This window comes from Girardinichthys multiradiatus, chromosome 7 (assembly GCF_021462225.1).
Source record: "Girardinichthys multiradiatus isolate DD_20200921_A chromosome 7, DD_fGirMul_XY1, whole genome shotgun sequence".
Classification (NCBI taxonomy): domain Eukaryota; kingdom Metazoa; phylum Chordata; class Actinopteri; order Cyprinodontiformes; family Goodeidae; genus Girardinichthys; species Girardinichthys multiradiatus.
The window spans coordinates 43,053,982-43,081,433 of NC_061800.1; the positions used below are offsets into that span (position 1 = coordinate 43,053,982).

Here is a 27,452-nt window from a genome sequence, read left to right on the forward strand (position 1 = left end):
TATCCAAATAAAAGATTGAAACATTACCAGACTAAGTTCTGCATATTATGAATAGTTACACTACTTTTTGTTTGTCACAAGACCAAATAATTATAATCCATATTATATCTGAACCAGATGATCTCAGTATGTTCTGCCACTACTGCAGAGAGGAAGAGGAAGAGGAGTCCTGGGAGACACAGTGACTGGGTGAGGTATTACGATAGTAAGATTGTGGCTGTTTATTTATTTGCATTAAGGGCTGACCCAGAGTAGTCTTCAGTTCTAGAGGTGAGCATTTAAACCTTTGTAAAGAAGACGCGATGAAATTAATGTTGACTTTTGTTAGACCAGAAATGCCTTAATAAATACAGACCTATATCTAATCTAACTTTATTACTTAAAATGTTTAGAAAAACGGTTTAATCAGTTGTGTGAGTATGATGAAAATATATATATATATTACAATAAATATGGCATGTCAGACATTATTTATACAGTATTTAATAATTAATATAAACTTCCATTGAGAAGAAACATGTTGGTTAAATTCTAAGAATATTTTAATAATATTTTATTCTCAATCTTCAGGATGATGAATAATTTAGGGCATAAATGTTGATTAAAATGTCAATAAAAACAACATCAGACTGCAGCTGTAGATAGACGATCTTCTCTAAAACTAGGAGCAAAAAGCTGCTTTGGAAAGAACAGAAAGGTCAAAGTTCAGCTTTTTAAAGCTGTTGTACAGAAACCAGTTCAAAACCAGTCAGAGTGCAGCAAGAAATGAAAGAGGCGTTCATTAGGTTTGCTATATAGGGACCCACAGAGTTAAAACCTGTTTCCATGACTACAGGAGGAAAGCTGTGAAGGAGGCAGAGAGCAGCTTTAAACTATCTCAGATAATTCAGATGGAGACACAGTTTCAACCTGAGAAGACAGGTGAGTTCATAGAGGTCACAGCAGGACCCAAGGAGGAAGAAGATCTGCTGATCTTTACTTTACTTACTAGGTAACGGATTCTCCACTTGAAGTCTTCATAGAAATAATGTTTCTCAGCTTCTTCTCTTCTCATCTTGTTGTACGCTGTTTTAGCTTCATAACCAAACTTCAGGAAGTTTTCATCTTCATCCAACAGGAAGCAGGTTGGAGTCTTTGGGGAGTCCAGTCCCAGTTCTTCACCCCATCTCTTTAACTGGGTCCCACCTCCTTCCTCTCTGGGTCTGACATTGAAGGCGTAGCCACTGTATCCTGAACCAAAGTCTATGGCTATGATAAAAGAGTCAGCTCCAGCTGGTTGGAGAAGAGAAGAAAGTTAGAATCTGAACAAAGAGCCGTTACTGTTTTTACAAGAACAAGTTTTTACTGAAATAAAACCACAAAAACAAATATATGTTTCTATAAGTTTATCATTTTAACTCTGCCACTGAAAAACTAACCTGAAACAGTAAAGTTTAGTCATTTAATATTTAATTTTCCACAGATTCTACTGGTCCAGCTGCCCTGTGATGGACTGGTGACCAGTCCAGGCTGGACCCCACCTCTCACCCAATGGTTCTAGGCACCAGCCCCCTCCATGCCATCCTGAACGGATAGGTGGGTATGGACAATAGATGGATGAAAGGATGGATACTGGTACTCCTAAATATTCAATCATTTCATATAATACCAGGAAATACCTTTAGTTTCACAGCATCTATTATGAATAATGTTTCTATTCTTTATTACATCATTTTCTTCAGTATTAAAGATTATATTTGTTGGACCACTTGTTTGCTGAGTATTGGATTATCTGCCCGTTGTTGGACGTCACTGTGTCCCTCCAATGGCATCGGCCATTTTGTTCCCAGGACAGCCCGCTCCTACATATCCCATCGAGCATTGCGACTGATATGACTGGGCGTCCCCAGTCTGACGTCACAGGATGCTATATAGGAGGCGCTCATGTTTGAAAACTCGCCTTCCGCTGGAAACCGATCTGGTGATTGAAGAGCGTCACTTTAAGAGAAGAACTCTGTGAAGAGTTTCATTCATTCTCTCACGTTGGACAACGAACAATTCATAACTGAAGTCTTTGGACTAAGAAGGCCAGAGGTTTCACTTTGCCGATCGAAGACGTGAGTTAACACGTAACTGGAGACACGGAGCTTCGGAGAGACGAACCGCTACCGTGTTTCATTTTCAAGTCGACTTTGATGGTCAGATCATATTTTTCCTTTTTGTCAAGAAGACCAAAGGACAAAGACTGACCGTTCCCCTGAAGTTAATTGTGGACGCACATTAACTCAACCCCACGTTTCCTCGCTCGAATTCCCTCACTCAGAAGAAGACGACACAAGTAAAACCCATTTCTTTTTTTTATTTCTTTATTAGAAGGCCTGGACAGGGTCAGAGGTTGTAGAAGCGATCAGAATCGCTGGTTAGGATCTCATGTGTTCTGAATAATATGTGCATGTAACCTTGCTTGTTGAAACTTTGATGTATTATGTTGATATCGGGATCCGCCGTGTTCCCCAGAGCTGTTTGTGTTTACTATCTGAACGCGGGTGCGTTGCAAAACTGGACTGTTAAAACGACCTCATGGTAAAATTCTCCATTTTAACTTTGTCTTCAATCTCACTGTGCTAGCTTGCCGCCAAAAGTTATCAATCCTTTGTGGTCAGGAGTAAGGGGGGAAGTTTTATGATCAGAAGATCATAAAAGACACTCTAAGCTGCACTCCAACCCCCCACCAGTCATCACCACACCCCCCTTTCATATCCTCTCCCTTCATCTGTTGTGCCATAAACTGCTGGTTGACTCAATACATACCCACTATCGTTTGTTGATTTTGCTTATTTAGATGTGTTACCCCTGTGTTTGTAGAATTTTGCATGTTGAGTAGGTGACAATTAATAAATATTCACTTAGATAAAGAGAGAGCGTTTGGTGTTTCATTGTGTCAGTCAAAATAAGGTTCAAGTTCCACACGTTTCGGCAGAAACGGTCGATTAAACAGTGACATCTCCGGCAATAGTTATTAATTATTACGGAGTATTTAACGGTTGTAATTGTCAGAGGCGTTGAGCCACAATTACAACACCAGAAACCTCTCTGGTCTCGATTCGTAAATGAGGATTTTTTTTGGTTAAGGAATTGATTTTGTCAGATTATGATTTGTAATTATAATTATTGATCAAGATTATTCAATCAATAATCATAAACCCAACATATGGCGTCCCTTTGACGGGCCTTAAAAAGACAGACATCAAATCACTGTTGCACAGAATGAACAGTTGTGATCTCTGTTAACTAGACGTTTATTGGGAGACTTGAGTTTCGCACAGAACGTTTGTGAATTAGGGGATTTTGATTAGGTTGTGCTCAGTTCTACTGCAAAGGATAACATTAGCTTTCAGAGGTGTTTGTTGTGGATGCAAGGTGAAAGTTGGTTTAACTTGTGGAACAGTTAAAGTTAATTTCCAGTAGCCAGCCTGCTGCTGCAGCTGTAAAAACCAGCGCTGATAAGCAGCAGACCTGCCCCCAGTGGCCACTGAGCGTAATTACAGTTGTGACCAACATTCTCCCAGTCAGTCAGAGAACAACACCTACATCTGGTGGCCATTTAATAGATTACAGATTGCAGCTGGATTTTCCAAACTGCAGACCTGCACTCAGTGCCATCTGGTGGTCACTAGTGCGAATTGCATTTCCTACGTTGATATTTTTTTTAAATCACTCAATTCATTAACACAGGCAGATTATTCCATCACCTATGATCAAAAGGGCATAACTTAAAGTTGAAAGTTGAAGTTACAGATCATTCATTACCACTTTTGAAAAAATTTAAGCATTTTTGCTGGGTTTTAGTGTGTGAAGCATGTTTTGATCTGACTCATAAAACTAACTTAGTTGTCTAACAAGAAGGTAGGTGATTCATATTAGAGAGCACTAACACTTAGTTGCAGCTAAGAACAGCATTGAATGTTTAGTTTCGTTTTCCCATTTAAAAATTTTTATTTTAAACTTGGTTTCTGGGTTATTTCAAAAATTCTTTCCCTTCTTCCCCTTTTTTGCGTGTTTGCTTGATTAACCCCATTAAAGCATAGACTTGGGTAAGCCACAGTTTGAACGGTCAAACCTGTGTGCCCATTTTAAGCAAACCCATACACCTGGAAGAGACCGGTATGAATCAGACAGCTAGCTGAATAGCTTAGCCTGTTGTGTGCAGCTAATTAATTTAGCAATCGTTAATCACTGAATAGCTTAGCCTGTTGAATTGCTGCTAATTTGTTTTAGTGGTGGTTCATAAATAAACAGTTTGTGTGTTTGCATTGCGCATTTTGGGCCAAAGATGGAGGGAACATCCCAGACTGCAGCTGGAGATGTGTGTATGGTGGAGGACCCCATAGGAATGCAGGCACAAGAGGTGATTGGGTCATTGATTCTGTTGTCCCCCGAGGAGCGTAAAGGCCTCAATGATTATGGCATTGAGCAATGTGAAGCCAGGATTCAGGAGTTGCTCCAAGTCATTAAAAACCCACCGAAGGACAGACGGGTCTCAGATGTTTTAGGACAGCTCACTCTGTTGTATCAGCGAAGGTTAATGTTGGAAGTTGACCAGCGCGTTAAACTGCAGTTCGAGCTGAATGATACTTTGCAGACGGTGGATGTCCTTCGAGGGGAAATAACAGAAGTGGGAAATAGATTGGAAGCAATAGAGGGTAGCCATGCCACCCCGCCCCCCCTGGAAGAATGGGGGGACGAACCAAAACCCACCTCACAGGTTGAAACCTTTGGAGGTGAGCCACACCTGCGAAACCCTGAGAGAACCTGCAGGTCAGATCTGGAGGATGTAGAAGCTGCTCTCCAGAGATTACCTTTCCAGGCTCATGGGGTTCCCCAGACATCCACCAAGGTAAGAACAGGTGTAAGTAGTCAGAATAGGTTCAGTGGTGCGGTGCCCCACCCCACTGCAATCAGCAGCCATGAACGGTACCTAGCTGGGGACCCAGCAGGTGTAAATAGTTCACGGTTCAGATGCGAGCAGCCGTCAAACGTGACTCGCAGTACGATCCTCTACGATCCCTCACCTCCGCCACGGCGACAGGAGTGCCGCCCCTGGGATTCAGGTAGCTCCTACCGCCCTCAACCGCCGCCCAGGACCCGAGTCCGGGAAGCACAGGGCCCACAGTTATACCGGGAGCAGCCTCCACTGCCTCCTCCGAGGATGAGGCGTGATGCACCGATACCCTCTGAGTGCAACCGGAGTGAACTCTCCGATGATGACTCAGATGGGCCGGGACCAATCCCTGAGAGTGGATTGCGCACCTGCCAGCTTGAGTCCCTTGCTAAAGACATAGAGTGTTTCGACCCTAATAATGCAGAGTCAAACATTGATGATTACCTTAGGGAAGTGGAACGCTGTCTTCTAGATTTGTACTGCCCATCAGCTCGGGAGAAACTGAAGCTCATCTGGAAGACAACGTCCAGGAGCGTCCATGTTTTCATGGAGAGCCTGACACCCGCAGTCCGAGACCGTTATTCAACCCTTTGCGAAGCTTTGAGGGAAGAATATTCTGTGTACACGGACCGGGCCTCAGCCACACTTGGTGCTTTCACGAACCAGCTCCAAAATTAACAGGAGGTAACAAATTCCTCCTAACTGTGACATGCAGCTTCATCAAGTGGGTTGGATGCTTGTCAGAAAAGGTTGACACCATCATCCCAGCTGCTGCTCTTTGGCTGAACCAGATGAAGTCCTACATCGAACTCTCCTCCCCAAGAACAGAGCTTGTCTCAATGTCCGGGAAAGGAGAGACTAGTGCGTAGGACTAGTTAAATAGGTGCATGTTTCATTAACTCACACTAACATGCACTAATCACTAACAACTTTCTTCAACAGAAACCGTTAAACATATAACTACCTTCTAGGACACAGTCTTAAACTGTAAGTTGAAACGATAATTTTCCATAACACTGCATGCACAGCAGACCTCACAAAAGTGTTTAAGAATGATGTAATGGACATACCCATGCTGCCTGAGATTTTATGCAAAATCGTGTTAAAGGAGGTTGGTTCATCTGTAGACAGTCCCACCGAGGCACAGATACCCATTGACCTAGTTCTGCTGAACTTAGTAGAAAAATCCTAAGTCCACCACGACAGACACCTTGCAACCTCCACAAACACACCTGGCTTATAGCCTAAATACTGCAATTCGTTTATTCTTTTCTCCCTCTTTCCACATCTAGATAGTTTAGAGACAGGAGTCCTATTAAAACCCATCATCATCCGGAAGAGCCAATGGTTTAAGCCTAAACCTGTTTTAACCATTCGTTTTTTTTAAGATTACACACCGCATACCAGCAGGTTAAGCGTTTACAGGTCAGGATTGATTCCCTCACATTCATTCCCTCACGGTTCATAGCACCGCCTTTGCCAACGACACAGCCAGGGTCCAGTGCCTAATAGAAGTTGGATGAATAAGCTATGAACCATGATTTTGTTTTGTTCCTTTTATTTTTATATATACATATATATGTACGATATCTGTTATTGTTTCACTTTGTCTCAGGATTACCAAAGCTGATGACCAAAGAATGTAATGATAATGTGAATGTATTGTCCTGTATTTTTCTCATTGAACAATGTAGAAAGTGATGAGTTTAGTCAGAGTTAGTCCTGCCCAGGCTAACCTCTATCCTGCCCAGTCGTAGGTTTTGAGTAACACAGAGACAGTTTTGTTTTGTTCTGCTTCGCCACGGATCACTGATTGCTCAGCAAAGGACAGAATGGTCCCAGTAGCTTCAAAGACTGTGATTCATCTCACCCTTTGAACCTAGGGGGGAATGTTGGCCACTTGTTTGCTGAATATTGGATTATCTGCCCGTTGTTGGACGTCACTGTGCCCCTCCAATGGCATCAGCCATTTTGTACCCAGGACAGCCCGCTCCTACATATCCCATCGAGCATTGCGACTGATATGACTGGGCGTCCCCAGTCTGACGTCACAGGATTCTATATAGGAGGCGCTCATGTTTGAAAACTTGCCTTCCGCTGGAAACCGATCTGGTGATTGAAGAGCGTCACTTTAAGAGAAGAACTCTGTGAAGAGTTTCATTCATTCTCTCTCGTTGGACAACAAACCATTCATAACTGAAGGTTGTGGACTAAGAAGGCCAGAGATTTCACTTTGCCGATCGAAGACGTGAGTTAACACGTAACTGGAGACACGGAGCTTCGGAGAGACGAACCGCTATCGTGTTTCATTTTCAAGTCGACTTTGATGGTCAGATCATATTTTTCCTTTTTGTCAAGAAGACCAAAGGACAAAGACTGACCGTTCCCCTGAAGTTAATTGTGGACGCACAATTAACTCAACCCCACGTTTCCTCGCTCGAATTCCCTCACGCGGAAGAAGACGACACAAGTAAAACCCATTTCTTTTTTTTATTTCTTTATTAGAAGGCCTGGGCAGGGTCAGAGGTTGTAGAAGCGATCAGAATCGCTGGTTAGGATCTCATGTGTTCTGAATAATATGTGCATGTAACCTTGCTTGTTGAAACTTTGATGTGTTATGTAATATCGGGACCCGCCGTGTTCCTAGAGCTGTTTGTGTTTACTATCTGAACGCGGGTGCGTTGCAAGACTGGACTGTTAAAACGACCTCATGGTAAAATTCTCCATTTTACCTTTGTCTTCAATCTCACTGTGCTAGCTTGCCGCCAAAAGTTATCAATCCTTTGTGGTCAGGAGTAAAGGGGGAAGTTTTATGATCAGAAGATCATAAAAGACACTCTAAGCTGCACTCCAACCCCCCACCAGTCATCACCACACCCCCCTTTCATATCCTCTCCCTTCATCTGTTTTGCCATAAACTGCTGGTTGACTCAATACATACCCACTACCGTTTGTTGATTTTGCTTATTTAGATGTGTTACCCCTGTGTTTGTAGAATTTTGCATGTTGAGTAGGTGAAAATTAATAAATATTCACATAAAGAGAGAGTGTTTGGTGTTTTATTGTGTGCGAAAGTGATTCGTCAGTCAAAATAAGGTTCAAGTTCCACACGTTTCAGCAGAAACGGTCGATTAAACAGTGACATCTCCAGCAATAGTTATTAATTATTACGGAGTAGTTAACGGTTGTAATTGTCAGAGGCGTTGAGCCACAATTACACCACCAGAAATATCTCTGGTCTCGATTCATAAATGAGGATTTATGGTTAAGAAATTGATTTTGTCAGATTATGATTTGTAATTATAATTATTGATCAAGATTAATCAATAAATAATCATACTCCCAACATATTTCTGTAGCATGTTTCCTCATTCTAACCTTCATATTAATAACTCAGAATAAAGACCAACTCTCCCGGTTTTATTAAAGATATCATGAATAAAATGTGACTTTTATTTACAGTACTGACCTTTGACATTGAGCAGCACTTGTTTCTTAGTCAGGATTTCATCTGAGCTCCTCTTGTAGACGATGCAGGTGTAGATGTCTGTGTCTCTGTCTGTGGGGTTCTTCAGGGTCAAACTGAAGTCTCCAGATTTTAGTTTTTTCTTCATCTTTGTTCTGTTTCTATACAGCCTGTGTTCAACCCTGTCATTACTGTGGACCATCCTACCAGAGCTGTTTCTCCACTTTACTCTGACTCCTTCAGGTAGACGGACTGTAGTTTTAAAGGGCAGCAGAACAGACTCCACTCCTGGATCCACCTCCACCTTGTAGACTGAGAAACAAACAGATCAGCTGCACTGACAGCAGTAGAACTGATGATGTTGATGTTCACAGTAATGGTCCTCAGTAATATTCCAGGAGAAGACCACCTCTTCACAACGTGTCACTCAGGGTTTTGTGACCATGCAGATGCAGAATGCAGCTGACAGAGCTGCATGTGATCAAAACTTCATTTCAACACAGAAGAAAAGACTCACTATCATCCAGATGTTTATCTGTTTTATGTAATACTACAGTAGTACTGTAGCATTACTGTAGTACTGTTGTAGTACTACTGTAGTAGTGCTGTAGTACTACAGTAGTACTCCAGTACTTTCCATTCTAAACTTGGACATTCTTTGTATTCTTATTCACCATAAAGGTATATTGGGGTTAATCTGGGTTCAGTTTCTGATCATAGAAACACAGAAAACTGAGCATGTTAGGGGATCCATCCCATAATAGTAAAATGATTACTATGAAACCATGGCAACCCTGAAGCTTCCTCCATCTTTCTGCTTCAGCTCATGGTTCAGTGTCTGAAATGGTCTCAATGTGTCGAATGAAAACTGTTAAAACCTCAGCATGTCAGACATCAGCATTGATACGGTTGTAAAAAGAACTTACCTGAAATGAAATAAAGTCTGAAATGAAATAAAAGGCCTCCAGAAACAGCAAGAAGAACCAGCAGAACCAGTAGAACCAGGAGAACTTTGGCCCAAGTTGGAAATATTTCTATGGAAAAACATAAAGACCAGTTAGATCTTAGACATGAATGTTGTTTTATATGGTCTTAATATAAACGTGGGAAAGCATTGTTCTGTGGGGGTTTTGCTTTTTGTGTCTCCTTCATGAAATAACTTTAAATTAAGTTTTAAATGGTAAAAAATAAAGTATTCAAGTGGAATTTACATAATTAGAAAACCACATTTTGTCCAAATAGTTGCATTTTAAGAATTCAATTCTGGTTTTTATATAATGTTGACTGACAACAAATATGTTTCAAGTCAGTTTGCAAGAAAAAAATCCAGTTTATATAAAGAAAGGTTACATAAGGTCAGATACTTTATTGTCCAATAATTGTACATAAAATGAAAATATTTTTTTAGCATCTAGCAAGAAAAGACCAGAGAAATAAATCCTATATTGCACAAAGAAAAAATAAAAAGTTAAGAATGTAACCCTAAATATACACAATGTAGTCGTATTCGTTGTCTTCTGCTTATCTGGGACCAGGTCACGGGGGCAGCAGTCTCTCATCACCATAACGGACTGGTGTAGCATCCGCAATACTGCTGCAGCTGCACCGATCCGTTTGTCAATGTCAATTTAACCCTTACCTTAGGGAGCAGTGGGTAGCCATCGTGCGGCACCCCTGGAGCATTCTGGGGCTAAGGGTCTTGCTCAGGGACCCAGAGTGGCAGGCTGTGGGATTCAAACCAGGGTATTTGTGCCCTGCTCTCTAAACACTAGACCCCCATTCCCCCCATAGAGTCATATTTAATGAAATAAAATGACAAGAATATAAGACATGTGGGAGACTTCCAGTTTGACGAGTGAGGCGATGGCAGCATAGGAGAGTGGCTCCCAGCATTTGGTGAAGAATATTGTCCACAATAACCTGAATATTAAACTAATGAAAGTATAATTGATAACAAGAGTGTGGGCCTTGAGAATGCCTTAAATATAAGCTAAAAGAGTCGATGCAGTCGGAGTTTACCGAGAGAGCGAAGTTAGCCAGACGCCCCGCGCTAGCAAAGAAACGGAGGACAAGGACTCAGACCACAGTCAGGAGCAGATAAAAGGACTTGGATGCAGGACCTGGCCTTATCCTGAAAGAAATAAGAGAGTTCAGGAATGACAATAGTCAGCAAATGAAAGAGATTCGCGAAGAAATAAATAAAACAAGTACGAGAATAGAGGAGGCTGAAAATTGGCTCGGCCGAAAATATAATTCAAGTGTCAGAAGAAGCGGTTTCTGAGCTCCTGAAGCTACAGATTCACTTGGACACGAAGCTTCCAAGCTTCCTCTGGCAGGAGGCTGCGGTCCATCCGGACCAAAACCTCACGCCACAAGAACAGTTTTTTCCCATCTGCCACCAGCCTGGTTAACAAAGCCCGGAAACCACACTGACACTCTCCCTTTCCCCCACACCCCCCCTTTTTTTGCTGACAGGACACTTGTAACCTGTAACTCTATGCGTTACATTAACGCTCAGCTTGGACTCCTGCTTTACTTGCACAATGATCACCTGCACTGTTGTATTGCTCTTGCATCTTATACTGCTCTATATTTACTCTCACTCACTTAAAACTGTGCACTTATATTTATATTATATTGTAGATATGTTTGTACTGTTTAATTTGTACTGTATTGCACCGACTACGCCAAAACAAATTCCTTGTATGTCCAAAAACGTACTTGGCAATAAAGCTTTTCTGATTCTGATTCTGATTCTGAAGCTGATGGATTTAGAGAGTCGCTCAAGAAGAGATAATGTCAGAATCCACGGTGTTAAAGAAGGCACAGAGGAGGTTCTCCATCAATGATAGTTTTTGTTGAGCGTGTGCTGCGGGAGGGCTTGGCTCTCCAAGGCTCTTTTGAATTACGAGAGCACCATGCCCTGGCACCAAGCTGCCAACGGAAGCCCCACCGAGGTCCATTGTGGTTAAATTGGCAAGCTGCAGGATGAAGGAGGAACTACTGAAATTGGCCTGGCAAAAGCGGGGATTTCTACTCCACGGGAAAAATGTTAACCTTGATCATGATTACGCACCAGAGCTGCTGAAAAAACGAAAGGAATACGCTGAAATTAAGTCGGTACTGAGGGAGAGGAGAATCCGATTTCAAACCCCGTTCCTGGCCCGGCTAAAAGTGTTTTACCCGGAGGGGACAGTGATGTACGGATCAGCTGAAGAAGCGACAGGAGACGTGGTAAACAGGGGTTTTCTGGTGCCAGTTATTAAACAACCAGAGTCCCTGCTGGAGCAGATTTAGAGGTTCACATGGCGTACGAGCGGAAGAGCGGGGAACCGTGGAGGAGCAGGCAAAGTAGTGAGCTATGTGGAAAAGTTGCAAGCCTTCAGACGTCAGGACCCAGTATAAACGCAGGGGGTTGGTAATCCCAGAGAAGGAGCGGTGAGGTCTCTGTTATTGTTTTCTTTTTTTCCTCTCTTGACGAGGCGTTCTTGGGGCAAACAGCTAGTAGAGAGGAAAAGATAGACTGCAGACAAATTCTACATGTTTAAGCTCTATTTTATAGGCTAAGACTGAGAGGTTACTGTAACGTCAGGAAGTTGGTCTCCTGTCTTAAGTCGCCGAAAGAAAGACAAGTACAAAGGTCTACAGATGACTGAGGGCCCTCATACTCTTGTTTGTGAGGGATGTTTCTCCTTCAAGGCCTCCTATCATCAGGGCTTAATAAAGGTCGAGATAGAGACCCCACTTTTGGAAGTCTTCTTATTTGTTGTTACTGTGTTTTGGTGTTGTTTTTTATTATTGTTTTGCTGCCGTTCACTGCAGCTTTTGGGATGTTAATTGAAATACGTTCGGTTATTAGTAATCATACAGGTCGAGGTGGGAAGATTTTCTCTCTCAATACAGGTCAATAAATGCAAGCAGTTAAAATAGCAACTTATAACATAAATGGCTTAGGCAATCCTATCAAAAGAAGTAATATCTTTACCAAAATAAAAAAAGAGAAAGTTGAGGTTGCGTTCTTGCAAGGTAAGTTTATTTATATAGTGCTTTTCAGCAACGAGACACTCAAAGCGCTGTACATACAATCACAAAGCAAATAAACACAGATACAGACACAGAAAAACAAATCAAATGATAAAATCAAACAATAGAGGTCATTTAAAAAAGTTAAATAAAATAAAGAGAATAGAATGATGGACAAGAAAATGAAAGGAAAGTTGGACTGAAAATTTAACTAATCATGCCTAAATGGCCCAGTCAAAGGCCACTCTAAACAAATAAGTTTTTAATCTTGATTTAAAGCAACTTAGGGTTTCAGCGCTTTTACAGTTTTCTGGGAGTTTATTCCAGATTAGTGGAGCATAAGAACTAAAAGCTGCTTCTCCATGCTTGGTTCTGGTTCTGGTTCTGCAGAGTAGATTTGAGCCAGAAGACCTGAGAGGTCTGGGTGGTTGATCCACTGACAACAAGTCTGTAATGTATTTTGATGCTAAGCCATTCAGTGATTTATAGACTAACAGAAGTATTTTAAAGTCTATTCTCTGAGCTACAGGGAGCCAGTGTAGGGACTTTAGAACCGGGCCGATGTGCTCCACTTTCTTAGTTCTAGTGAGGACGCGGGCAGCAGCGTTCTGGATCAACTGCAGCTGTCTGATCCACTTTTTAGGCAGACCTGTGAAGACACCGTTGCAGTAATCAATTCTACCAAAGATGAATGCATGAATTAGTTTTTCAAGGTCCTGCTGATACATTAGTCCTTTAATCCTGGAGATGTTCTTTAGGTGATTGAAGGCCGACCTAATTACTGTCTTTATGTTCCTCTGAAGGTTCAGGTCTGAGTCCATCACTACGCCCAGGTTTCGAGCCTGATTGGTGGTTTCTAGCTCTATTAACTGAAGCTGCTAACTTTTAAACGGTCTTCCTTTGGTCCAAAGATTATTACTTCAGTTTTGTTTTGATTCAGCTGAAGAAAATTTAGGCCCATCCATGCATTGATTTCTTCTAAGCATTTACCCAGCGCTTGAATGGGTTCATGGTCACCTGGTGACATCGTAACGCAAGAAACCCATCTCTCAGATACAGAGCATGCTAAATTAAAAATATTAGGCTTTAGGTATCTTTTCTCATCATCATATACAACGGGGCATAGGAGAGGGGTGGAAATAGTAATCTCCAGAAAAATTAGCTTTGAACCCGTCTTAGAACAGAAAGACAAAGCAGATTCCGCGTGAACTCCGCGTTGACATTCGGCAACAAGCGGCAACGCTTCGCCGTGTCATCAAATAGGAGGAGCTTCCATCTGCTACTTGCTGGTTTCAACTGAACATGCTGGACATGGATTTCACGGATAATTACGGTGTTTTACCTGTGGAGAGCTGAAAAACGCCGTCAACGTCCCTGGGTTCACCAGATTCTTCAGGGACGGGAACAGTTCGGAGATTACCACCACCTACTCCAGGAGCTGCGTCTGGATGACGGTCGATTTCAGCGGTAATTCCGTCTATCCAGGACCCAGTTCGAAGATCTGCTGTCCCGCGTTGGGAGACGAATCGGCCTCCGGGACGCCAACTACCGGCACTGTATCCCCGCTGCTGAACGCCTGTCCATCTGTCTTCAGTGAGTAAATAAATCTTAGCTCAGTAAAAAAACTGCCGATTTTTAATGTCCACATCTCCTAAATATAAGATATTTGTGCCTAAACATAACCAGGTCCTTTCTGTACTTGTCTCGGTAAAGTAATTAGTTGAATCATACAACTCTGGCTTGCCGCACACCGCCACTATGATCTGGTCCTCCATCTTTACTGACAACCGCTTCTTCTCTGCTGCGGTCTTTCACCCTAGGTCACAGCCACATCCAGTCCCTGATTGGTTGACGCGACGCCAATTTAAGAAAAAGTTCAGATTTTTCAACTCGTCCATCACTCTCGCTCCGCTCCCGCTTCGCTTGGCGCGCCTTCCGCGCCGCGTCCTCCGTGTCCTTTGCACCACGCCGCTCCTGAACGCGCCTCTACATAGGGATAACATGTAAATCGGCCGCTCCTTTCGCAGAAACCACGTTCGGTGTGAACGCACCATAAATCAGTGGATTATGCAGAACAAGGACATTAGAGGAATTTATATGAAAGGAGAACAAAAGATTTCCTTGTTTGCAGATGATATATTGATACAATTGTCTAGTCCAGAACAATCTCTTCTACTATTATTTTCAATTCTGGATCAATATGGATGTTTCTCAGGATACAAATTAAATGTTTCAAAAACACAGATTCTTGGTTTAAATTATAATCCCCCAAAGAATTTGAAGGAAAAGTACAAACTGAACTGGGAGGCTGAATTCATGAGGTATTTGGGGGTCATAATACCAAAAGACTTGGCAAAATTGTACTCACTTAATGTCTTCCCCCTGAACAACAAATTAGAGAAGACATAAGAAAGATGGGACTGAGTGCCATTTCTAAACTTTGGTTCCCATATTGAATCTGTTAAAATGATGATTCTGCCGAGGTTACTATATCTTTTTCAATCCCTTCCAATAGATATACCTGATCAACAGCTCCATGAGTGGGAAAAACTCATATCGAGGTATATTTGGAAGGGATGAAGACCAAGAATTAAATTTTGCAATTTACAGTTGGCAAAGAATGAGGGCGGTCTAACGTTCCTTGCTTCAGAGATTATTATTATTATTATATAATAATCTCTTGCTTCAAAGATTACTATACAGCTACGCAGCTCAGATCATCAGCTTGTTGGTGCAATCCAGAGTATAGGGCTAGATGGATGGAGATAGAGGGGGCTATAATGTCAGAGTTTCCAATTCAAGCAGCTTTAGGGGATAAGGGAAGGATGTATAAGTTAACTAGTCTGGGAAACCCATGGATTGATCTATCAACTAGGACATAAAAAAGGGTAATAAATACAAATCATTTGACTGAGGTGATAAAATGATCGAGATGGTGCTTATTTGATCCAGACTTTAGGGCTAAAAATATGAATGCTAGATTTAAAAGTTGGAAAACTCGAGGTTTAACAGCGTATTGTACTTTTTTGTGTAAAGGGTCGGTGAACAGTTTTCAAAGCCTTGAGGGACAGTTTGGTTTAATTAATGCTGATTTCTATAGATTCTTACAGGTTTGTCACCGTATTGAGCAAATCAGGAAAGAGATTAAATAAGAACACTGGGATAGTGATATATTGAAACTATTTATGGATGCATACGCTTCAAATTCAGGAAAAAAACGTATTGCAAGTGTCACCCTTTTTAACCGAGTAGTCAAAAAAAAATCTTATGATAATAAAATATCAAAAGTATCAAACAGTGTCATCTTCAAAAATCAAAATGTCAAAATCTACTCAGTTTGGGTTCAATTAGATTCGTAAGGAGATGGCAGAGGTAAACCACTAAGTGAAAGATTATTCCAACCAAAATGAGACACTGACAACCATTTAAAACTTTTGAACAATTGCTATAAAAAAGAACATTGGCACAAACACTTTAAATTCACTTTGTTCACTTTTCATTTCAGTAACACCGTCCCTCTCTGTGTCCACAGGTACACTAAATAATACTGTCTGTTTCAGCTGAGTGAACTGTTCCTCACTTTTTGGTTTGTATTTCGGTTGAGTTTTTAATAATTCTGATGCATCAGTTTTTGTTCGTGGTATCAGATCTGACCCAAAAAGTAGCAACAAAAAATTGTCTGAGATCTAAAAAAAACCAAAAAAGTAGAAATCCGTGGAACAAATTGGGAATCCCCCCCTTTTTTATTTTTTTGTTTTGTCCTATCACCCTTCAGGGAACCAGGAGGCCTTCACATTGGAGACGTCCTACGTCAACATCTCAGGTGGTTCCTAATCCGGTCCGTGGAAGGAACAGCTCAGGCTGTAGCAGCAGATTCTCAATTGTACAAAGCAATCACTTCAATTGAAACATAAATCATGTAATCACCCTAAATTAAATTGGTTTTATTACTTTCGTACAGAAAACATAAAAATCAATACATAAAACAAAATAAAATGATCAGTCTCAAGGTGTTGTCTTTCATTGTCTATACAGTCATGGCCAATAATCAATATTTATACCTCAACACAAATACAATCCAGGAGACCTGTGAAATGTGTGGAAATATATTATGTGTGTGCATCATTACTATGTTCAAAACCAGTGTGGGAAATAAAATGTGTAACATGTGTTCGTATAAGACATTGTGTGGCCTGCAGAAGTATTTGTCTCAGGGGTAAAAGTGGTGAAAGTGGAAAATTACTGAGAACTGCATGTGTGTGAAAATTAGAGATAGTACAACTGACTGAGTTACTCCCTGCTTATATCAGTAGATACGGGATGCAGCTGTGGGACAATACCTGTCTAAATATGGTCAACCGGAAAAGTGTGTACGTGACTATGTGTAGAAAATATTGTAAACAAGGGCGCTGCCCATTTTCATGTGTGTTTTAATAAAAGAAATGAGCCCAGTGAGAGAGAGTAGAAGAAATCTCGGTGTGTCCTGACCTCATGAGCTCTCTCTTCTCCCTGGTCCAGGTATTTGAATGACATACAGCTGTCTCCGTGTGATTTATTCTAATGTGTTGTGAATTCCTCTAGGTTACGGTGAATAAAACGAACGCGCAGAAGACCCCGTTAAAGGGATACTTCAACAATTGCTAATTCTACATTACGACCTTATGAGAGGTCAACACCACCCACATGATGCAGATAGCTTAAACCTCACACCAAGTGAATTTAGAAGAGCACACGTGGTGCGTTAGTTTACTTCTCACTGATCTAATGCTTTTAATAAATCATGAGCAGCAAATAAAATCATATTTCCTACAAAACATCATATCCTGACTGGTTTTACATCTCGAAAAAGAAGTATTTCATTCACAGATTCACAAGTCTCACCATTCTTCAACAAAAATGCATTGAATCTCCTCAGCTCAACAGGTTACAGGACTGAAAGCCCACATCTTGTGTCTCTCGCTCCGTGCAGACAGACCGTTAAAGAAAAATACATCAACTACTGTGTAGGTGTGGTGCCTTCACAGTGCATGGGAAAATTCAATACTCAACAAAAAACGTGACTTTTGAAAGCAAATAAAAACTATATATACTGGTCCTTCTCAAAATATTAGCATATTGTGATAAAGTTCATTATTTTCCATAATGTTATGATGAAAATTTAACATTCATATATTTTAGATTCATTGCACACTAACTGAAATATTTCAGGTCTTTTATTGTCTTAATACGGATGATTTTGGCATACAGCTCATGAAAACCCAAAATTCCTATCTCACAAAATTAGCATATCATTAAAAGGGTCTCTAAACGAGCTATGAACCTAATCATCTGAATCAACGAGTTAACTCTAAACACCTGCAAAAGATTCCTGAGGCCTCTAAAACTCCCAGCCTGGTTCATCACTCAAAACCCCAATCATGGGTAAGACTGCCGACCTGACTGCTGTCCAGAAGGCCACTATTGACACCCTCAAGCAAGAGGGTAAGACACAGAAAGAAATTTCTGAACGAATACGCTGTTCCCAGAGTGCTGTATCAAGGCACCTCAGTGGGAAGTCTGTGGGAAGGAAAAAGTGTGGCAGAAAACGCTGCACAACGAGAAGAGGTGACCGGAACCTGAAGAAGATTGTGGAGAAGGGCCGATTCCAGACCTTGGGGGACCTGCGGAAGCAGTGGACTGAGTCTGGAGTAGAAACATCCAGAGCCACCGTGCACAGGCGTGTGCAGGAAATGGGCTACAGGTGCCGCATTCCCCAGACCTGGGCTACAGAGAAGCAGCACTGGACTGTTGCTCAGTGGTCCAAAGTACTTTTTTCGGATGAAAGCAAATTCCGCATGTCATTCGGAAATCAAGGTGCCAGAGTCTGGAGGAAGACTGGGGAGAAGGAAATGCCAAAATGCCAGAAGTCCAGTGTCAAGTACCCACAGTCAGTGATGGTCTGGGGTGCCGTGTCAGCTGCTGGTGTTGGTCCACTGTGTTTTATCAAGGGCAGGGTCAATGCAGCTAGCTATCAGGAGATTTTGGAGCACTTCATGCTTCCATCTGCTGAAAAGCTTTATGGAGATGAAGATTTCATTTTTCAGCACGACCTGGCACCAGCTCACAGTGCCAAAACCACTGGTAAATGGTTTACTGACCATGGTATCACTGTGCTCAATTGGCCTGCCAACTCTCCTGACCTGAACCCCATAGAGAATCTGTGGGATATTGTGAAGAGAACGTTGAGAGACTCAAGACCCAACACTCTGGATGAGCTAAAGGCCGCTATCGAAGCATCCTGGGCCTCCATAAGACCTCAGCAGTGCCACAGGCTGATTGCCTCCATGCCACGCCGCATTGAAGCAGTCATTTCTGCCAAAGGATTCCCGACCAAGTATTGAGTGCATAACTGTACATGATTATTTGAAGGTTGACGTTTTTTGTATTAAAAACACTTTTCTTTTATTGGTCGGATGAAATATGCTAATTTTGTGAGATAGGAATTTTGGGTTTTCATGAACTGTATGCCAAAATCATCCGTATTAAGACAATAAAAGACCTGAAATATTTCAGTTAGTGTGCAATGAATCTAAAATATAGGAATGTTAAATTTTCACCATGACATTATGGAAAATAATGAACTTTATCACAATATGCTAATATTTTGAGAAGGACCTGTATATATATATATATATGACAGGAAAATAACCATGGGTTACACAAGGCTATGTAGGGGTTTACAACAGATGAAAGGGAGTTCTACGCAGGTAAAACAGAAATGGGAGATGGAGGGAAATCTAGTAATAGAAAAAGAAGATTGGAAACATCTTTGTGAGATTCAATGGAAAATATGAAACTCGACAGTATGGAGAGAGTTTTGTTGGAAAACTGGAAATTAGACATTTCATCACTCCAGTCCAAAAGGGTCACCACACCAGTTCGTCGATATGCTGGAGACAGTGTGGATGTCTCAAAGCGAATCATTTTCACATATTCTGGTCTTGTCCAATATTACTCCCATTCTGGAAAGAGGTTTGTGAGATTCTGTGAAAAGTATTCCAAATTTCCTTTTGAATTTGTATCTTTATATCTAGGAGCTCTACCATTAAGAAATGTCTCTTCCAGTGATTTTGAGTGCTGCATGTAGGAAAGCCATAACAAGGAAATGTTGAAACGAGAGAGACCTTCAGTGGAGGAATGGTTGGACATCATTTATGATATTTTTAAGATGGAAAGAATCACTTATGCCATAAGACTACAAAAGGGTATATTCTCGAAAAGATGGGAAAGATGGATTAGTTTTGTTACACCACTTCGACCATCTTTTGTCTAGTTTTAGATTCTTGTATCCATTCATATCCGTATGTTCTCTTTTTGTTCCCAGCGTTCCTGTTCTAGAAAGTTCTGCTCGTATTTAAACATTGGACAAGCTTAAGGTGACAAGCTTACAGATGACATTAAGATTTAGGATTTCAGCACAACCAGTTTGCCTTTAGCTTTGTCCGAATCCAAACGTTGGGTTTTTCAAAAACCTCACAACAAATAATTACAGTAATTAAACTTGGATAAACTTTTACCCCTTTAAGACTTACAGATAGGAGGACAAATACAGGTCATTCTCAAAATATTAGCATATTGTGATAAAGTTCATTATTTTCCATAATGTCATGATGAAAATTTAACATTCATATATTTTAGATTCATTGCACACTAACTGAAATATTTCAGGTCTTTTATTGTCTTAATACAGATGATTTTGGCATACAGCTCATGAAAACCCAAAATTCCTATCTCACAAAATTAGCATATTTCATCCGACCAATAAAAGAAAAGTGTTTTTTATACAAAAAACGTCAACCTTCAAATAATCATGTAGTTATGCACTCAATACTTGGTCGGGAATCCTTTGGCAGAAATGACTGCTTCAATGCGGCGTGGCATGGAGGCAATCAGCCTGTGGCACTGCTGAGGTCTTATGGAGGCCCAGGATGCTTCAATAGCGGCCTTTAGCTCATCCAGAGTGTTGGGTCTTGAGTCTCTCAACGTTCTCTTCACAATATCCCACAGATTCTCTATGGGGTTCAGGTCAGGAGAGCTGGCAGGCCAATTGAGCACAGTGATACCATGGTCAGTAAACCATTTACCAGTGGTTTTGGCACTGTGAGCAGGTGCCAGGTCGTGCTGAAAAATGAAATCTTCATCTCCATAAAGCTTTTCAGCAGATGGAAGCATGAAGTGCTCCAAAATCTCCTGATAGCTAGCTGCATTGACCCTGCCCTTGATAAAACACAGTGGACCAACACCAGCAGCTGACACGGCACCCCAGACCATCACTGACTGTGGGTACTTGACACTGGACTTCTGGCATTTTGGCATTTCCTTCTCCCCAGTCTTCCTCCAGACTCTGGCACCTTGATTTCCGAAAGACATGCAGAATTTGCTTTCATCCGAAAAAAGTACTTTGGACCACTGAGCAACAGTCCAGTGCTGCTTCTCTGTAGCCCAGGTCAGGCGCTTCTGCCGCTGTTTCTGGTTCAAAAGTGGCTTGACCTGGGGAATGCGGCACCTGTAGCCCATTTCCTGCACACGCCTGTGCACGGTGGCTCTGGATGCTTCTACTCCAGACTCAGTCCACTGCTTCCGCAGGTCCCCCAAGGTCTGGAATCGGCCCTTCTCCACAATCTTCCTCAGGGTCCGGTCACCTCTTCTCGTTGTGCAGGTTTTTCTGCGACACTTTTTCCTTCCCACAGACTTCCCACTGAGGTGCCTTGATACAGCACTCTGGGAACAGCCTATTCGTTCAGAAATTTCTTTCTGTGTCTTACCCTCTTGCTTGAGGGTGTCAATAGTGGCCTTCTGGACAGCAGTCAGGTCGGCAGTCTTACCCATGATTGGGGTTTTGAGTGATGAACCAGGCTGGGAGTTTTAAAGGCCTCAGGAATCTTTTACAGGTGTTTAGAGTTAACTCATTGATTCAGATGATTAGGTTCATAGCTCGTTTAGAGACCCTTTTAATGATATGCTAATTTTGTGAGATAGGAATTTTGGGTTTTAATGAGCTGTATGCCAAAATCATCCGTATTAAGACAATAAAAGACCTGAAATATTTCAGTTAGTGTGCAATGAATCTAAAATATATGAATGTTAAATTTTCATCATAACATTATGGAAAATAATGAACTTTATCACAATATGCTAATATTTTGAGAAGGACCTGTATAGTTTCAATAAGAATACATGAACCACTGCCTTCTGATCAGATTAAAAATAATGTTCAATATTTAAGACTTGGTTGTAGGTGCATCAAATTATACGTTTGATTTACTTGATGGCATGAAAAACAATTGCACAGATTATTTATGCATAAATTGGTTAATTGTGACAGGCATAAATATGAATAAATTTTTCAACTTTCACTGCTTGACGGCGCCAAAGGGTGACGAGATGCCACTGCTAGACAGAATAACCTTTTCTGATGACAGTGATTCCCTTTATAACTAATCTATCTGTATCCGACATTCTAACTTGAATGTCAATAATATTTGTCTACTTTACATGTAGTAATACTGGAATTAACCATTATAATTATGTGTTGTCAAAAAGAGGGAAAAAAAGGAAAAATGCTGATTTCTCTACCCAAGTCCAAGTACAAATAGTTGTACTGGGATTTATTTTCAGGCTTTGCAGGTCACAATACTCAACAGTTAATGATTTTTCTGGAAAGTTTAATAAAGAGTCGTCCCATTATATTTCCTGATGATATGAGCGATAACCCTAAACATATAATTTTCTCCTAGGTAAAAAAATGGTAGGTTTTAGTTTCTTTGAGCTCATTATATGTTTTGGGCTTTGATTCATAGTTGTGTTTGGACAACGAATGAACGTTTTGGAGTGAACCAAGTTCTGTTTTTTCTGTAATGTCGGTGTTGACCGTATTTGTTCAGATGCTCACAAGTTGAAACAATTATCTGGGTTTTAGTTTCAGAGGGTGAAAATGTAATTTGTTATGAATTTTCTTAAGGTGAAATTGGATCTAAATTCTCTTTGAGGTGGGAACAGAACCCAGTAGAACCTCTCATTCTGCCATAGCATTCCTCTGAGGAACCGTGTCAAAAATCCAAACTTGTACTGTTGAACATTTAACCTGTTAACAGAACTTTCACATCTTTACAAACTCTATAAATACATCTGCACATATTGTTCTATTTTTTATTCTTTTTTTCATGTTGTTGCTTCAGTTTTAAGAAACTAATAGAATAGAATAGAATAATCTTTATTTTTGTCATTGCATTTGTACATTCTAATGAAATTTGTCCTCTGCATTTAACCCATCCCCTTAGGCAGCAGTGGGCTGCCATTGTGCGGCGCCTGGGGAGCATTCAGGTCCTACTGATGGTCCTCCTGTTCTCTTAGTCCTGGACACAGAGGCTTTTCTCTGCTGTTTTCATTACCAACCTATCATGATGACACCACCACAGTTATCACCTGCATTATGTTTCCTCACATTCAGCATCTGCTGACTTTGCTCTGTGGTTTTATGTGACGTATCGATTCATGGCTCAGTTGCTCTCAGTCCGTTCCACTTTGTTATAACACCACTAACAGTAGACAGCAGCATATTTACTAGTGAGGATATTCCATGACTAGACTTATGGTCCAGGTTGCATCCCATCATGATGCCTTGCTGTAATTCACTGAAGCTAAAAGCAGCCGCCACAGTTTCTTCCCCCAGGCTGTCTCTCTGATCAACATCTAACAGTCAGATTGATACCATGAATATTTGCACAATTCAACAACGTCTTTCTTTTTTTGTAAAAACACGGAATATTTACAAAAATGTTTTTATTTCTCTTTTGTGTTTCTGAAAAAAAGTTCTCATTAAGAGCAAAGTGGAACCGAATCCAAATTCCTTGTTTGAACAAACCTGGCAAATAAAGCTGATTCTGAGCTTCTGAGAGCGACCCATTCTATCACTGCACCCTGCATCTCTACCTGCTGGATTTATACACCTGTGGTCATGGAGGTGATTGAAACACCTGAATTCAATAATCTGGAGGAGGGACCTGGAATACTGGAAAATGTTTTATATTCTTCTAGTTGGATTTTCATTTATTGTTCTGAGACAAACTGAACAAAGAAGGAAGAACTGAGCTTCACAGACAGGAGAGAAAATGTTCTCTATGTATGATGATAACACCTGGATTCAATAATTGGTGGGCATGATGACCCATTACTTTTGCCCATATAGTGTAGTGTGTGTGTGTGTGTGTGTGTGTGTGTGTGTGTGTGTGTGTGTGTGTGTGTGTGTGTGTACCAAGGTAACTGACCTCTGACATTCAGCTGAACGTCCGACAGCATTTCCTGATCGATGCTGCAGATGTAGATTCCGCTGTCAGAAAGTTGTGGTTCTTTCAGAGTGAGGCTGAAGTCACCAAAGTCTTGAGCATCGACTATCAATGATGTTCTTCCTCTGAAAAGCTGATTTTGTGCAAGTTTGTCGTCTTCTTCTCGTCGTAGATGGACAATATTGGGATCAAGATCAAAGCGGCTCCATTTCACTGTGACAAGTTCTACTAATTCTTTGCTGTACTGGCAGGGCAGCACCACAGATTGGGCCCCCGTATAAACCTCCACTGTCACAGTCAAAGAATCCTGAGAGGCTGGATGGACAAACAAACAAAAGTTTTAATTCAGTGTATTAAATTTTATACCGTAAATTTCAGAATATAAGCCGCTACTTTTTTTCCCACACTTTGAACACTGCGGCCTATACAACCTACTGAATGTTTTTTTTTTCATGCCGCCAAAAACATTTTGCCTGTTAACAATGGACCAATCAAATTGATGAGTAGTTCAAAGAGGTCCAATGAACTTGTGCGATAAATCCAGAGCACTTTCACAATTCAATTACCGGTATTGTAAATCAGTCATTTATCTTCACCCTCATCAACATGGAAAATCACCAGCGGGTTTCTAAAGGCTGGACTGCTGCGTGATGAAGGGGACCGGATGCGCTCAGGTGAGTGACAACGAAGAGGCTGAAGTGAGTGACGAGATACTGAGGCTGATCAATTCAGACACTGAAGAACAGGACTTTAATGGTTTCAGGGCGCAGGAAGAAGATGAAGAAGGCGATCAATGACTTTTGACCTGGTAGTCTGCTGTGTAAATCAGTTAGGAGATATTGGAATGTTGTTCTTGCTCTGTTCAGTAAAAAAGCATTAGCAACGTAATTTGTGTGTTACTGATAACGTACGTATATTTAAAGGTAGCCATGTTACAGGCACTGTTAAAAAAAAAGCATTTGCAATATGCATTTGTTGATGTTACAATATGGATTAAATTAAAAGTTAAAAATCCTCATGCCTAATATCTTTCTGTGTAAATATCTCATATTACAAAGTGGGACACCATCCAGTGTGGCCTGTACAAGAACATTGGTTTTCTTTCTAAAATTAGAGCTTTTAATCAGGTGCGCTCTGTAGTCCGGAATTTACGGTACATTTAAATCTAAGACATTTATCTTTTGACCCTTTAATCGCCTAAAAATCCAACAGGTTCACGGTTCTCTATGTTCCTACTTATGTTTTCAGTCTTATGAGGGAATAGGAAAAGGTCCAGAGAGTGATTGAAATCCAGAAAATCGTTCACAATTTCCTCAAATATGCAACTGTTAGTCAACTCTAACAGAACATTTCCTTTCCATCCCAGCTTACTGGAGATGTTGTAGTGGTGTTAACATCTTCAGGCTTGGATATTGTTTGTTGGATTCCTTCAAACTAGCCAGGCTTGACACTCTTCTTTTTTATAAAGCTTATAACCAGAGTGGCTTAAGTTATCCTAAAGTAATTATGCTCCTATAGACTAGGCAGCATTAGGGCATTCTCATCATGTTTCCTGTCTGCTAATTTCTCCTACTACTCAGCAATATTTATAAATTGTCTACAGTTTGTTGCTATTACATTGAGTTCTCTCCTTATAAACCACTCTAGTCAAGTATTTCTATGTTTATTTAGTGTTTCCTTCTTTGATTGAAGTTGTTCCTTATCGCTGTCGGCACAGGCTTATTCGACATAATGGGGCCAATAACGGCCCAAGAAAACTACCCTTCACTCTTCCAGTCAGTACACTCTGTACAACACATGAGTATAGGGACTTACTGACCAACGTGAAGAAGTTATTTTAACACGCTTGTCAAGATCAATGAGACTGAGCAGCTCAGGGAGGTCCTGCCCTCCACTGGAAATTGAACAGCTGCAAAGACTCATTTCTATAATCTTTTTGTAGCCTGACTAACAGGCACCTTGCATGTTACTTAACTGCTTGACTGTAGGTGGGCTTCCTACCTAGAACATCACTTCAGGGTTTTATGTCCTGCATGCTGCTTTTTTAGCTCTTCTCTCATATTGTATTCTACCTTTAGAAGATGTGCAAATCTATTGTAGAGTCTGAGGTTTTCGAGATTTATTGAGTTTCATTTTGAAATTAAATAAAAGGATATTCAATCAGACTTAAAGACAGTTATTATCCACAAGCTATTATACTACTGAACTTTGGACAATAATACTGCACTAAACTACATTTGTGACACTTTATTAGCTTATTGCTGCTGTACGGTGTGTAGTTTTTTATTGCACACCATTAGTGCTTTAGTTTTTATGGTGAGTTGAACGATTCTTCTTATCCTGAGCAATTTATTGCTTTATTGACTGCGTGTTAACCTGCATATGACAAATAAACCATACCAATGCCTTATCTGTTTGTTTTGTGAGCAGTTTGTCATGTGGCTGCTGTTCCAAAATGCACAGCTTTCTGAAGGTGATTCACAACTTTTGCGAGCGAACCCAAAAGTATTGCGTGGAAAAGCAAAAGAAAAAAACTCCCCCATGTCCTCTTGTGGGCTCCGTAGTTTTAAAAACTCTTAATGATGTTTTAATACTGTTCAATAAATACGACAGCAAGAAAAACAAACCAATATTTAATATAAGGTCAATTTTGATTATCTTAATCTATTTTTTATTTTGGCGGAGCAGTTCTGCTGATCCTGTGGCTCCTGGATGGGGTGCAGGGGGAACAGTGACCCGATCCAGAGGCTGCAGGTCCAGCAGAACTGGAGGAAAACCTCAGAGGAATGCATTCAGCCATGGACTGTGAGGAAAGTCATCCACTCCTAACGGCGGATCCTCCTGTGGGCTCAGTGCGAACCACAGCTGGCCTCTGCTCTGAAGTTGTACTTCCAGGCTGAGCTGAGCTCCAGCCACAAACTGGAGTCCAACTGGAGGTAGTTCATCCAGATTATAGGAAACAAATCTGGGAATATTCTCACCACACTCATTAATTTCAAACAAGAGCCGCTTGGATTCTTCAATCCGTTCAGAGGAGACATTGTTTGACACCAACAAAACCATTTAATCATGGGCCAATGTTCCCATTTTGATGACAGTAAAGTTCAAAGTTCATCCTCAGCGATTACTTTGCCATCAGTAGTTTTATTCACGCAGGTCTCAGATTTTGTTTGTGTACATCCAGCTCCTCCAACACACACAGATACACCTGAAGCCACTGAAGACATTTATTTTGACATCATATGTTGTTAAGTTTCTACAAGAACATAATGCTACAAGGGAGCCAAATATGTCTCTGCTTAATGCAGGTAGTACCAAGATACTCTTCATTTACCACACATTATTTATGCTTAATTTGAGATCATTATTCACAAAACACTGAAGATAGTCACAGATTATTCTGATTGAAAACAAGGTTCTACGTTTAAAAGTATTGCTGAGTACCGGTATGCAAATGTACCTAGAAATTACTTCACTGACTGTGAGGAAGAGGAGAAAAGAACATCAGCTGAATAAACTTTAGCTTGGAGAGAGGAAGAAGATCTTACCGTAGAGGAGGAAGACAACCACAGCAAACAGCTCCATCTTCCTATATTTACAAACACCAAATCCTGACAAAAGATTTCTTCATAATTCACTGAAACTGTTTCTCTGGACAAACTGAAAGCAGACTAAAGTTTAACTCTGCTATTAATCTAAGGTCTCCCAGTAGAACCAG

General features: G+C 40.9%; 1 protein-coding gene across 1 annotated transcript; it reads right to left on the reverse strand.

The window, feature by feature from the left end:
• Positions 1–826: 826 nt before the first annotated feature.
• On the reverse strand, positions 827–27,452 carry LOC124870894. Its single transcript, XM_047369718.1, has 5 exons — positions 27,283–27,452; positions 23,717–24,049; positions 9,314–9,421; positions 8,391–8,699; positions 827–1,272 (listed from the first exon to the last, which is right to left on the reverse strand). Exons 1-5 carry the CDS (start codon positions 27,317–27,319, stop codon positions 905–907), a joined length of 1,155 nt encoding a protein of 384 aa, XP_047225674.1. The 5' UTR covers positions 27,320–27,452; the 3' UTR covers positions 827–904.